A 16,088-nucleotide genomic window follows, 5' to 3' on the forward strand; every position below is an offset into this window, starting at 1 on the left:
ATAGTTACAACGAAATTAATTATGTAGATGACACATTAACATTAAAAAATAATTAAAGTTAAAAACTTTATAAAGATAAATTTTTTATTTTATTAATTAAATAGCTTATTGACTAGATTTGCACATAAAATATGAAAAAATAGAGAATTTTAAATTTAAACTTAGACCTTATATTTCAATATTTTTATTGCAACCAAATAAGTTGCCGTTACAAAACAAAAACAAATAATCAATGTACAAAAAAAAGTTAAATGGTAAATCTTTGACGGTTAAATGTGATAAATGTTGTTAGAGGTAAAATTTGTAATAAGGTTAATACAAAAGTTTAATTTATTTAAAATAAATTGGAGATATTTGAAATAGTAGCCGAAAAGGAAATGTAATGAGGGAGCAATTTTAACGTGTCTCTCATGCCTTACGTAGTTACCATGAGTCTCTCTCTCTTTGTTTCTCTCACAACCTTCATTCATAAATAAAAAACCCAATCAATCAATCGACCTGTTTTCACCATTCCATCATCGCCACCGACCCTAACCGAACAAACCTCCGATCCCCAGCCATGGCGAAGAAGCGAAAATCCACAGCCACAAGTCTCGACGAAGTCGATCGAACCATGTATGCTTCCTTTTCCACCGCTGCTAATTCTCTTTCCCAATTATACACTCACGCCATGAATCACCAGAAACTCTCCTTCCATGCTGGACAACGCAACGCTCTCGTATGATTTCAATCAAATCAATTCTCCCTCTCTCTCTCTCTCCTTTTTCATTTTCCCCTAAATTATTTCTTTTTTAATTATAAATAATAAATATGCAAATTATTTTTTGTTTTACTTGTATTCGGGTTTTGATTGTAGGTTTTTTTTTTTTTAAACTTGTTCTCGTTGTAATGTTGTTGGTTTAATAAAAAGAATGTTATTGTTAAATTTTATCGTGGACCACCTTTATGAATTAAACTCTAACGATGTTTAAGTTTACAGCCCTCTTATACACCGACCTGATTGGTGTGTTGTTTAGACGAGTCGATGAACACATTTATTTTTTCTTCCTACTTGATTGATGTTGGTTCGACAAGTCGAGTTTCGAGGAACGCAATTATTTTTTCCTACTTGATTGATGTTGGTTTGACGAGTGGAGTTTCGAGGAACCCACTTATTTTTCCCTACTTGATTGATGTTGGTTCGACGAGTCAAGTTTCGAGGAACACAATTATTTTTCCCTACTTGATTGATGTTGGTTCGACGAGTCCAGTTTTGAGGAACACGCTTATTTTTCCCTACTTGATTGATGTTGGTTCGACGAGTCCAGTTTTGAGGAACACATTTATTTTTCCCTACTTGATTGATATTGATATTGGTTCGACGAATCCAGTTTTGAGGAACACATTTATTTTTCCCTACTTGATTAATGTTGGTTCGACGAGTCCAGTTTTGAGGAACACAGTTATTTTTCCCTACTTGATTGATGTTGGTTCGACGAGTCCAGTTTCGAGGAACACATTTATTTTTCTCTACTTGATTGATGTTGGTTCGACGAGTCAAGTTTTATGGTACACTTTTATTTTTCCGTACTTGATTGGGGTTGGTTCAACGAATCGAGTTTTGAAGGACACATTTATTTTTTGCATAAATTCAATTGAGTTATTGTTGCAGTCAGAGAGATTTATTTTTTGCATAAATTTGATTGAGTTAATGTCGCAGTCATAAAGATCTAGATGACCTTTCAGAGGAGTGTTGTTGGTCTTCGTTAGAGTTTTCGGTAACTTTTAAACACTGGTCCGTTGCAGCATTCACCATCAAACATTGCTTTGATGCTGTTTTCGCGTTTTTGTAATTTTTAATGGAGTTTGCCAATGCTCATTATTATTATGTTGGGATTGATTTTTGGATGGAAAATATGTTTTGTTGTTGTCTTTTGCAGCATTATTGCTATTATGTGAAACTATTTTGCCGTAAATTGTTTCAGAAACTATTGTTTAGAAGCTATTGTTAAGTATTAGATGCTTCTGGCATAAGGTTGGTTTGGTGGCTAAGGTGGAGGAGTTAAGGAGTGGATTGATAAAGTGGTCGCAAATTTGATCTCCGCCCTCAGCAAAATACTAACAATATTAATTATTAATTAACCTTGGCTATTGCAAAATAGACAAAAAGAGTAGAAGATGCTTCTGGCATGTCACATTTTTTAATTTTCATGTCTTTAGCATTTTTTAGTCCATTCTTTGCTTGAGTACTGAATTGATCTTCTTCTCTTTTTGGATTGATTTTCACTTTCTTGCTAACCTCATTTTGACTTCATTTTTAATTAGTACTACTTTCTTTCTCACCTTTGATGTAGCTTAATTGTTTGTGAATAAATTAAAGCGGTGTTGTAGTTTTTCCTATCTTATTCTTCTTGTTGGAAATTATATACTTTGGAATTTATCGCCTTGTCAGGGTTTTAGCTTAGCGTAACAACTCCTTTTTCTTTCACAATAGGTCATGGGTTGAAGTATTCTTTTCTTTGGTGTTTCGACCATGTGTTGATAATTTATTAATGTCGAATGTTCTAATGATATCAGGAAAAACTTTATCAGTGGATTTGGAGACAAGAAGAAGGAGGGTCTAGGGTTGGAACAGTTGATGTACTTAACTACATTCAGGTTGGTTTGATTGTTCTCTATTTTCTAATCTATATAGTAGTATATCATTTGAGCATGCTTCTGCTGCTGATTGGAAGTGACTCAAATGAGGGAATATAACACAACTCAAAGGAGTGGTCTATTGTAGGTACACATAAACACAAACACTTCCGCAATAAAAGAAAATGCATTGTTGCAATTTATCTTATCTGAAAGGAAGCTGTTAGGAAACTGGGATCAATACTAGATTATGTGTTGATTACTGAAGGAAAATGAGTAGAGCTCTTACAGGGAAGTAACTAGAGCGAAGGCTCCTTCATAGAGAAATATTCTCTCTGTGTAACTGTAAAAACAGTTAACAACCTATTACATGAATGAATGAATAAAACGACTAACCTCTCACTCATTTATTCACTTGATCCTAATAGAATTGCCCCCAAAAGAGGCACCTCTCTTGCCACGTCAATAACCATCAAATTCTCTCTTCCTTCTATAACAAACCCTCCATGGTCTGGGTTGTGGGTTATTGACCAAAACCTGATCTGCTTTGTGGCCCAACTTGTTATTGGGTTCCTGGGCCCTATCATTGCCTCCCTATGGAACATCAGCTTTGACCTCAAGGCTGAATTTAGGGAACTGACTCCGAAGCATTGACTCGTCCTCCCACATGGTGTCATTAGCTGGTCTGCCCTTCCGCTGCACTAGCCATTGGGTAACAGTGCTGCCACCCACATAAACTTCTCGAGTAACCAACACCGCTTTCGGTTTCTCTTGAGGCTCAAGTTCAACCTCCAACTCTGCTGGCAAGGGTACTTCTACCGAGTAGTCCCCTACGGCTCTTTTTAATTGCGATGCATGAAACACCATATTGATGTGGAATGTCGCGGGGAGCTGCAGCTTATATGCTACTGCCCCAAACTTTTCTTTGATGACATTGGCACAAAATAGTGAGGAGCCAATTTTTGATTAAGTCTTCGAACCACATTATGTTGACTATGGAGCCTCAGCCTGTGGAAAACACCCTCTCCTACCGAAAAACACGTCCTTCCCCTTGTTATCAACAAATTTCTTCATTTGTTCCTGTACTCGTTGCAAGTGTTCTTCGAGCTGTCTAAGGGCCTCATCCCAATCCATCAAGTCCATTGCCACTGTAGCTTCCTTGCTTTCTCTAGGTACAAAATGCACCAAGGTTGGGGGTTTATGTCCATACACTATTTCAAAGGGAGCGACCCCTGTTCACACATGAAATGTGGTGTTATACAACAACTTGGCCCAAGACTCCCATTGAGACCAATGTGGCGGATGTTTAGAGGCAAAACAACGCAGATATGCTTCTAAACAATGGTTGACCACTTTTGTTTGTCCATCGGTCTTTGGGTGATAGGATGAACTCATTTCCAGCATCGTTCCTTGGAGTTTAAACAGTTTCTTCCAAAACAAGCTCATAAAGATAGGATCTTGATCTCTTACAATGGTGTGGGGAACCTTGGGAAGTCTTACTACAATGGTGTGGGGAACCTCATGAAGTCATACTCTCCGGAATGAAATATAAGGAAAAATTGTGGTGTCAGAAAAGTTGATGTATCTAGTTAAAAATTAAGACTAGATACATCAACTTTTCAAATACTCTTTTGGCTTATATTTCAATTTAGAGTAGAACTTGGTAGTTAGTTTACTTAGAGGCCGGATTGAGTATAAGGCCCTAATATGTCCTTTGCTCCCTTAGGGTGGCTACTAATAGCACCCCTGTAATATCTTGGTTCGTTACCAGGTCCAACTCCTTGGGGACTCAAATGTATTACCCCTCTCATCTCTGCCTCAACATCCCGAGCTAGCTTCATTGCTTGTGAAAGGCTCTAAGGATGGAAAGTTCTGATGCGCAGGCAAATCGGTTGAAACCCTCCTAAAAATAGTTCAAATACTGTGTCTCCGGGAGATGCTCGACTTGAGACAGAATATACTCAAAGTAGGCAGTTAATTCATCAACACTCTCCAGCGGTTGGAGGTCCACCAGTTCCTCAAACAGATTACCTTCCTCTGTAGCATTCGATCAAAGCTTGTTTCAAATTAGGCCATGTTAACACATCCTCTGTCTCATTAAGTTGAACCAATAATTGTGGATCCATCCATTACTCAACTTGGCCAATTTCACCTTTACAGGAAAATAAGTAATATCAGGAGCCAAGGTTCCTTCAAAGAGAAACATTCCCTGTCCCTAACTGTAAAAAACAGCTAACAATCTATTGCATGAATGAATGAATAGTACGATCACCCCCTCACTCATTTATTCAATCAATCCTAACATAATTACCCCCAAAAGTGGCACCTCCCATGCCACGTCAATAACCATCAGATTCTTCCGTGTAGAATTAACACTCCATGGTTTGGGTTGTGGTTCATGGCCAAAACCTGATCTGCTTCCCGGCCCAGCTCGTTATTGGGTTCCTGGGTCCTATTAGAAGCAGCTTAGCAAAGCTGGTTGTGGATCCCGCAAAAAGTGTATATTGCAGCTGTAACTGTGGTTCCATACCACAGTTTAAAGCAATGTTACGGACTAATTTTGTGATCATTGACCGGGTTTTCCCTTGTGGTTGCAAAGTATGTTTCCCTTATGGTTGTAACGGAACCCATCTTGATTTTTCTCATGGATAAAGTATGTTCTGTTCTTTGTTTCATTTTCAACTACTATACAACTGGTGGCATTTATTAGCATAAATTTTCTATTTTAAACTTTTGCAAACATGATTATTTGAAAGTTGTTATCCTGCCTGTTGCCTTCTGAAGGTACACAATAACAATTACCTTTCTCTCCAGCTTGACATGTTCAATATTTGTAGGATTGTGATTGAGAACTCTAGGAAAATAGAATGATGATATTGTTACGATTGTGTTAACTTTTATAATTCAGCTACAAAGCTTAGATACTCCTCCACAGGTTTCCAAGGAGTGTCTTCCAAATTTATTATAAGAAAATGTTGCCTGTTAAGTTTAGGAGAAATATGAATGTATTTTTTTTTGTTATGGTTAGAGTATTTTTTTGTTTGTTATAATCACCATCTGCATATATAGTTAGTTATACATTAATATACAATAGTAATGTTTCTTTACAAATATCATACATTTATTATGAGCAAAATATGCACTTTTTTTTATTATAAATTTGTGTTAACTTATCTGGGCCGTATCGTGTCTTTAGTTTTTAAGAATTTCTTGTATCCTTGTGTCGGGTCATATTTTACTCATCTCATAAGTATTTGGGTGTCATGCTTATTTAAATGTATTAAAGATACATTGTCATTGTTTAAAAAATAAGAGGGTGGTCACATAGTAGATGTAATGTGCTAATCGAGACGCTAAACTTTGTGAAAACATTTCCTATTTTCATTTCTTAAAATATGTATTCATTTTGAAGTATTTTGTCTACATTTCTAGAAACAATAAAAATGTCAAAAAACTACTTTTTATTATTTTCGAAAATGCGTCTTTATTAATTAACATTTCATCTTCCCTCGATAACAATGGTTATCATTAAGAGTCTCTCGTGAAGGTAAAATGAATACAAATTTTAAGAAATGAAAACAAGAAATGTTTTCACAAAGTAAACAGCCAGTTGAGTCTTCAAAATTGTTGGTACCATGCTTTTGTTAGCAAAGTTCATACATGCATGAAAGTTCACATTCCACCTGCAGAATGAGTTGGATTATAATGAAGAGCCATCAATGTCACCTAGAGCTCCTCCGCAACAGCAGCAGCCACAACCAATGATGCCTGTCACCAGTTCAGGCTTTCCAGTCACTTCAGGATCTTCTGGCCAAACAGTACCTGGGCAAGGACTCCGCTCCGAATACAGTGAAAATCAACCAAAGAACATTGTATTTTCAAATGCATTATCGAGCCCTGTCCGTCGAAGTCTTCAGCTTTATCAAATTGGCGAGGAAGGTGGATTCTCCGTTGGAAACGGAAATCCCAGCTTTCTTCACAATCAAGGCAGGGATTCAAATTCCAATAATGATTCTGCAATGGATATGCATGCAGACTAGTCCTGTTCCTGCCTATTAGTTTGACAACTGGAAATTCTTAGCTGATCAGGCTTCTGCAAAAGTTGCAAAAAAGCCAACAGCCATTACAATTCCTTCTCTGGATCATGCAAGAAATTACAAGAGGGTGGAGCCAATTCTTGTTACATTTTTGGTGTATGCTTATGTCAACCGAGCGATTGGTGTGGAGTCTAATGTGTTCTCTGTAAAGTTTTTCAAAGCATTTTATTTTGAACCTTAACAGTGCAGGGGTTGCTTCTCCAAGAAGTTTCCCATGTAAATCTGTATTTTCCGCAGATTTTATTAATATGGCAATTTACGGTTGTTGTTTATGCCTGTTTTGTTCTTCAAGGGGTCATTTGCGGAAAGATTAATGTCTTTTATTTCGCCTCAACTTTTTATGTTAAATATATTTTTCACGTTATATGTTATATATTTCGATTTTTTCGGTCTTTTGAATTTTACATATTTTTAATCTCTATACTAACAGAAAATAGTCCTTTACTTCTGAGATATAAGAAAGAAGTACTACTAGTTTTTAGAGTTAAATAAAGATGAATAGAACTTATTTCCACTCTACTTAATAATGTCTATCATGAAATACCGTATAATTTTTTTTTGCAATGTTTTTTTATTTTAATGGAATTAATTTATATGAAGGACACTCTTGAAAATGTGCTTCTATTTTTTGAGATAAAAAAAATTAAGTACATTTAATTGAATCTAATATATTAAAATACTAGCAAATATGGGTGCTCGAGTCTAGATAACCTGTTCAACTCCTTCTCCTAAAATAATTTAATTCATATTTTATTTGAATTTGTTGAAGTGTGGGTTTAATTTAAATTAATCCAATTTAAACTCGAAGAAGTAGTTTGGTTTGGATAACGGATTTTTATTTTCAATCTATGAATCCGTTAATTCAAAGTATCGAATTTTTCATAATAGAAAAAGTTATATAATTATTATTATTTAAAAAAAATTGTGATTTATGGATCAATTGACTCTACTTCTTTACAATTAAGATTGTCCATTATAATATTTTTTTGTTTTAAAGCTCTGATCTTCTTAGAAATGGAATCCTAGAAAATTGGAATTCATTACAATATATTACTTGTTATATATTATTAGGATGAAGGAACTCTTGTTAGAAGTAACTATTATTAGAGTTGTTCCTCTTAATAATTTTTTATAGACATTATGTTTCTCAATTTTAATATTTTTACATAACATTAACGATAAAACATATGAAAAATTACAAATAATTATATGTGGAATTATAAAATCTTATAGGTAATATTTTACTTATATTTTTAAATATATACCATGAATTTATTTGATAAAATATTAAATATTATTTATTTTTTAAATTTAATTGTCATTCACCGTCAATGTAAAATATTTTACACACTCACAAAGTATATGAACTAAATTATTTTATATATAAAAATTTATATATTTGATATGTCGAGTAAGAACTACAAATTTAATTATTGAATTGATTAAATTTAATATCTATAAAGAATTATTATACTCAATAACTCAAATAAGAGTAACTCAAACAAGAATTACCAATAGAGTCAACAGATTATCACTCTCTATTATACATATTTACTCTCTCTAATATAAAGAGCAATTGGTAGAATTTGGGTAGGGTACTATAGTACTCGTCTCCATATCCGCGATTTAAAAAAATACTCATACACTCTATACCTTCTTGGATATCAATTTTAATACCCGTACCTTTACCCTTTGGTACCTAAGTGTCCATATTCATACACGTTACCCACACTTTAACTAAAATAGATTGATAAATAAATGATATTGTTGTGATTAAATTTAAAGTTTATTCAAATATTTTAAATCCAATCATAAAGTATTATAAAATAAAATACTTTTTAACTCAAAACATTTCAAATGAACACTGGTTACAATACACATTATAATATTCATAATAATACTTTATGAAGTTGCAAGTCATACGATAATATTATTCGAGATTTGTAAAAACAATTGATAGGAAGTTGCAAGTATAATTATAAAGTTACGATTAATAAGACATAACTCTTAGTTATAAAGTCACAATTATTTACACATTCATCATAATCAAATTCTTAAAAAGTTTGCAAACGTTAATCTTTCAATTATAAATATTGTAATCGTCTAATTATATTAATAGATATTAAAACATAAAAAAAAATTAGTTAAATTAAACACTAATATAATAAATGAATAAATAAATAATATATTTATATAAATGTGGGTGTGAGACGGAGTGGGTACTATAGTACTCGTACCATGCACCCATAGCCACTTAATTTTGCAGGTAATTATTCGTCTATTGAGTATGGGTCTAATTGAATATGGGTCTAAGCTATAATGGGTACGGTAAAGCTCCGCATAATGGATTTGGGTATGAAGACGAATAATTATGGGTGCATGGTCTAATTGTCATCCTTACTTTAATATATATTATTATTATATCTCTTTCTCTCTTCAACTATCTTTGACTCTCTCTGAGTTATTATATCTCTTTCTATTCTCTCTCTCAATTTGACACTTTGGGCTTGATTTCATTGTAATGGCGGATATTACTCAATTAAAGAAGCATATATTTTATTACATCAAGTAGATATTATTGAAGAAGGTAGCATTTTAAATAAGTTGGTACTATCAAAGGTATCGATGTTTGTGTCATGTTTATTGGAGAGGGGTCGATGTTTCTAATAATAGGCTATGGACGTGTGGTTGCAGGTGTTGGACAGAGTTCAAACATTTGTTATTTGAATGCACGCACTATCTTCAAATATGGTTAGCGGTCATACAATGGTTGCGGTTTAATATTGCACTGATAAAATTACTAATTGATTATGTGTTGCAATTTGTTGGTTTGGTTCAACGACGAAAGGTTGGGATATTCTCTTTTGTATTTGGTTAACAGTGGTGTGGTAAATATGAAAATTCGTAATAATGTTATTTTTTGACAAAAGGATATTAATATCTTCATAACTATTGAAAAAAAACTAAGGACTTAATTTAACTGTCAAGATTTAGTTATGATATTCATTAGCGGTGTTTGTAACCTATGGTTTTTATAAGTGTCACCACGATGAACTTAGGCATCATAAGTTAGAACTTTATACGACTTGTTCCTGCAGTGCAGATTTTGTTGATGTTGTTGTTGTGTGTAGTATTTATCATGTAAATATATTTTGTTTCGATTTTTTTTAAAAAATATTTATTTCATTAATAGTGTATCTTTTGAATAACTTTAAGATAACTATTTTTACATAGATTAATTAAGAATATTGAATTTTCTTGATGTACTAAAATAAATTAAGACATAATTGCAGTTTTGCTCATCTATTTTCACCAATTAACGAAATTGATTCTCTTATTTTAAAAATTGACAGTTTTATTATTTTCCTCATATTTTTAAACTAAATAAATAATGATTTAATATATTTTAAATAATGTGACATACGATATCATGATAAAACCATCTAGATTCATTAATTATTCATATGTCATTAATTAAATTACAAAAATATAATTTTTCTAAAGTTGAAAGTTAAATTTTTAGAGAATTTTATGAGTGTTAATCATTTTACGTCATTTGATCATATACCACATTATTTATAGCATGTCACATCGTTGTTTGTTAGTTAAAAAATTGTAACAAGAGACCAAAAATGTCATATTTTAAAATAGGAAGACTGATTTCATAAATTTGAAAAATTATGGGATTACAATATCAATTAAGTCAAAAATTAATTACATTTGCTAAACTATCCATTCTTTTCATTTAATATTATATGTAGAGCTGTCAATTTGACAATCTCCTAATTATTGGCCCCAGTCCACATTTTGGAGGGGCCAAAAAAATTAATAATTTAAAAGGCCCCCAACAACAAGGCCTTATAAACTAAAAGACCCCTAAAATTTAGTGGGCTTAGTAGGCCCCCCTTTTTAAAAAAAAAAAATCGATTTTCTTTTTTGAGAAATAAAGTTTTTCAGTCTTTTCACCGATAAATTTTTTTTGATTTTTTTTCTATAAACTTTTTCAATTTTTTACTATAAATTTTTTTTTATTTTTTATCATATAAAATTTTCCGATTTTTTTTTCGATAAAAAATGTTTGATTTTTTTTCTAATAAAAATGTTCGATTCTTTTTTTCGATAAAAAATGTCCAATTTTTTTCAATAAAAAATTTCTGATTTTTTTTCGATAAAAAATTTTCATTTTTTTTTTTGGATAAATTTTTTTTTTCAAGAAAAAAATCTCAAAATTAACAAAATATTGGGGGCCTCTAGGCCCCTAGAGCCCCCTCCCTTAGGCCCCATGAAATAATGGGCCGAAATTTAAAAAAAAATATTTTGATAGGGCCTAATAATAGAGGTTTAATAAAAAAAAAATTAAGGGGGTCTTATAGTTGATGGCTTTTTTGACGGCTCTAATTATATGGGAACTTGTTAGATTGAAATATATTTTGAGAATAATAACATTACATAGGATGAAGTCATTATATTTTGGTCTACCAAATATGATAACTTTTTTGTTTATATTTCACCCAAGAGAGATGTTGAGGTAAAATCTCAAATTAATGTTTTGATGTAAACAAATAATAAGTTAATTAAAGACTCTAAATTATGTGTTAATTTAACATGTGCTTTTGAGTGTAATAATCCAAGATAGGTGGTACAAAGCAAATGCAAGAGAAATCAATTTAAAGAAAAAGCTAAAAATGAACAAAAGTGAACCAAGAACGTTTCTGACATAATATGGAAAACCAAAAACGTTTTTCACGTTTTTGTCATTTTCAACAAGCAAGATCGAATCAGTTTTAATTCAAGGAAAACTTTTGCAAATCGCGAATGGATTTCCAGTTCATATACTAGAAATGTACAACTCTCAAAAAAATCACTCAAAAGGATCAAAGGCACAACTCAAAGCAAAAGCGTCAAATGATCGTTCTCCACCAGTGTAACATCAGTCTCTAGATTGATAAGCATTCTCCAACATGTTACACATGATCTTTAGCAGCAAACATCTTTATCCAAAATGATCAACAACTATCTCTAGAATGATCAACATCATTCTCTAATATGATGACATCAATCCGGAATGATACAAACATTCTTCAGCTTACTGACCATCATTCTCCAGCCTTGTAATATCATTTTCCAACCTTATTTCATCATTCTTTAGCATGCTTTGCACTAATCAAAAGGCAATATTAATCTGAAACGATTAAGTACATATCTGAGATGTTTGTGTGCATAAACAAAGGATCATTACAGTCAAGAATGAGAAGCTACAAATCAGACATTATTAACATATAAGCATAAATGCATAATGTTCAGAACAATAACATTCAAAGTTTAAAAGGTCGGTCTTTGGTTAAGTCTGATCATTCAACGGTCATGATTGATGTCATCAACCTCCTTGAAGCTAATAAAAGGAACCCCAAATTCAAGGAAACACACAAAACTTCAAGTGAAAAGAAAATCAATCAATCACATACACTTACATACTTGAAAGCTTATCAATTACAAAAGAATCAGTTCTAATTTCATCTTCATATATCAAAATCATATTACTGAATTCTTTTATCGAGAATCTATTCTCAAACACGAGTTGAACATACTCAAATTCTACCAATCTCTTTAAATCATTATTGTGTAAACTCAAAACTATAAGGGTTGTTTATAGTTTGAGTAATTTTGTAAAAATCCTTTTATGGTTAAAAGGTGAATTGTAAAATCTTCTCAAGATTGATAGGTGACTTGATTTAATCATTTATGGGTGGAAAAGAATTGTTGTTACAGATCAAGGTTGATCTTAACAAAAATTGTGTAAAATTAATAACGTTGTAAAACTAAGAATATTTTTTGTTTGAACATTTAGTGGAAAATCTCACACTTGTGAGGACTTGACGTAACCCGAGTTGGGTGAATCATGATATATCTTTGTGTGGTATCTCTTCATTATCTCTATTTACTTTTGGTCATTTTAATTATCAAGTCAAATAGAGAAGCTAAACCTGTGATTTTAACTAACCAATAACGTTCTCCGTTTTCTGTTTCCAAAACCAAAAACGTTATCCGTTTTCTATTTCCAAAACCAATAACGTTTTCCGTTTTCTGTTTTCATAATCAAGATCAATTTTGAGTAATTTTCTTAAAATTTTAACAGTAAATTTTAAATAGGTGAATTTACAATTCAAACCCCCTTTACTTGTAAATTGACATTGCTACTTCAAGGAAATACTACACTGATTATACATACTCAGACGTAGATGATGATTGATCAATTGGATAAAAATGCTATTTCACATATTAATAAGATAAAAAAAAAAGTATGTATTTCATTAGTAGTGTGTCTCTAAAATATATTTTATGTAAAAACTTGAAAAAAATTGTATACTATGCTAATTATAATTTATTATATAAGTAATACACACGACATTAAAGTAATTCAAAATTGAGGGTTTCACTTATTGATTTGTATGGACATCCAAGCCATGCCTCCATTAGGTTTAGTGTCAATAAGCTAGGTTATTACTTATATTAGGGTTAGGTCGACTAAAAATGAGTTGAATCCTAGTGAATAAATTCAGATTGTTTTAAATCAATTTGTTGATTCAAATTAATATTATAGTTGATTTGGAATGACAATTAGTATCCACAAACAAATATATTAGTTATCTCCTACCAGTTATATATTCGATAATAACTAAGTTAATACATTAGCACATAAACAAAATATATCACAAAATTTTATCATAAAAAATAATAATATATCAACACAATTAAAATACATTTAAATATGGTAATTTTATTAATTAGATGGTGCACTTGTGCGATGCACATGTGAGTAAATTTTTGAAATGAATGTTTTATTTTATATTAAATTGAATGTATTTCATGTTTAAATTTTTTATATATATATTTTTATTGTTAAATATTTTGTTACAATCAAAATATTATTTATTAAAAAATAATTAATATGTTTCACCCACTTAAAACGTGTTTTTCTTTTATGATTCACTTTGAATATCTATTCTCTTGTTCATTTTTTTCTTCTATTTATGTATCATTCATGAAACCCCCATTATATCAAAAACTTAATAGAAAAACTAATATGGGTGACAAAATTATATACTTAAAATTTATTTAAAAGATGTTTAGTTAAAGACCAAAAAATGTGTTTGGAATAATAATAAAACATTTATGAAAATACTTATTTTTTAAAATCATGAGTGAATACATAATAAATTTACTGAAGGCATGAATAATAAAAATAACAAAAAATAGCTATATTTAAATTATAAAAAACAGTAATGATATTGGAACACAAAATTTAATACAAATACAATATCGTGTATGTTACTTTTTATTTTTCCATAAAATATCATAATATTATATTGTATTTATGTCCTATTTTATATCAAATCTTGTGTTCTAATAACATTACTCTATAAAAAAATTCATCTAATAATCAATGAATTAATATAGGTCGACCTTGATTGTGTTATTACTATAAGAAAATCATATTAGTTTATTCCAATTGTGAATATTTCATAATACATGATAAAAAATTGAACGGGTATGCATGTATATTGCAATTGTGTTAGAAACAAGAGTTCATCGGCACAAATCTTTAAAATCATCTCATATATCCTTCTACTGTCCTCATTATAATCGCCTCAACTAAGTTTCATTGTCATGACTTAAAAAACTCATTTCAATTGTATTTTTCTTTAGCTTGAATCACAAATATATACTTTTCAAATGGAAATTGCTACTTTGATGATCTCAATACCATTACTCATTCATTAGCCTTTCCAACATTATTGAAGAAGAAACATATTTCACTTTAATAAAATATATATTTAGTACAAAATTACAAAAGATATTATCAAGTATACATCCATATTATAACCAAAATAAAATGATATTCAAAAGACAATTAATTAGAACCTTCAATGGTGCACTAATACAACCAAACAAAAAATATAGCAAATCAATCTCAATGTCAAATTCAAGGACCTCGAGAGGCAGTAGGCGATAACACATCACGATTTCCACCCCAATTTTCTTGCACAATATATTATCAAAACAACATGCTAGAAAATTTCATTATGTATTATTGCGCTCTAGAAGAAAAAAGCATCCAACTATATACTAAGTCATCGAGTTTCTAAATATTAACAAACATCAAACTATTTTATTTGTTATTTTATTTTTGTCATAAAATATAAAATAGGAAATATCAACAATAAGAGAAAAAATATATATAAATAAAAAGAACGTAATAGAAAAAAAAAAAAAGAAATGAGAGAAAATGAGACAAGAGTTAGAAGAAAATGGAGTGAAAATCACTTTTGTTCCGCTAACACTCATTTCTCGTCGTTGAGGAGTGTCATAAGTTGTGCCTATACTCTCAACCACTATTTTCCATGTGAACTTTCCTTTTTATTGATACCTTTTATTTAGGAAATATAGTTTGAAATAAGAAATCCCATAATACATTGGAAATATGAAAAGTAATTAATGTATTTCCATAGTGAGATGTGCACAAATATATTGAAATACAAATATATTGAAATGGAAAAGATGCAGTGACATTAAGAGAAAAAACAATACATTTGATACATGGAAATCGATTAATGTATTCTAATAATAAGATGTACATAGATACGTCAGAAAGAGAAACATGCATTAAATTGAAGGAAAAAACAATGTGTTGCATACATTAGTAATTAATGTATCTCCATAGTAAGATGTGTACAAATACATTGAAAGAGGAAAAATGTATTAACATTAGCAGAAAGAACAAATGCATTGAAAATATGGAAATAAATTAATCTATTCTCATATATTGAGATGTGCATAGATATATTAGGAAGAGAATGCACGTAAGAAAGAACAATGCATATGAAATATGTAAATTAGTTAATGTATCACCAAAGTTATGGATGAAAAAAACTAGTACATGCAAATAAAATATGAGACATATACAAAACGAATAACTACAAATAAAATAATTGGTAAGTAAACTACCCGCCAATTAACAAAGCGAATACGAGTAGTGATGTATCATGCCCGTGAGTACCCACACTCGCAACAAATATACATAATTATCTTTAAAACCCTAAATATACATAATTTTGTATTTATGGTTTAAATCCAAAACCCTAAAAAATTTCTTCAATCTTAAACTCATAACACAAGTCCTCTCACTCACAATCACGTTCATAAGCTAATAAATCAATGATAAGATAAATTGATAATCAAATACTTATTTTTCTTATATGAACAGAAAAAACAATGTTCAAAAAATTAATTTTGTATAAAGTATGTTGATTTTATTTTATAGAAAAATATTATTAATTTAATAAATATCTATGCGTCCTCTGAAGAGACAATATC

The 16,088-nt window shown here is 30.7% G+C and overlaps 1 protein-coding gene across 1 annotated transcript; it reads left to right on the forward strand.

Annotated features, from left to right (window-relative positions):
* Positions 1-379: 379 nt before the first annotated feature.
* Positions 380-6,985, forward strand: LOC101504971 (uncharacterized). The gene is made up of 3 exons (XM_004489871.4): positions 380-718; positions 2,557-2,637; positions 6,306-6,985. Exons 1-3 carry the CDS (start codon positions 560-562, stop codon positions 6,654-6,656), a joined length of 591 nt encoding a protein of 196 aa, XP_004489928.1. The 5' UTR covers positions 380-559; the 3' UTR covers positions 6,657-6,985.
* The last annotated feature ends 9,103 nt before the right edge of the window (positions 6,986-16,088 follow it).

This window comes from Cicer arietinum, chromosome 2 (assembly GCF_000331145.2).
Source record: "Cicer arietinum cultivar CDC Frontier isolate Library 1 chromosome 2, Cicar.CDCFrontier_v2.0, whole genome shotgun sequence".
Classification (NCBI taxonomy): domain Eukaryota; kingdom Viridiplantae; phylum Streptophyta; class Magnoliopsida; order Fabales; family Fabaceae; genus Cicer; species Cicer arietinum.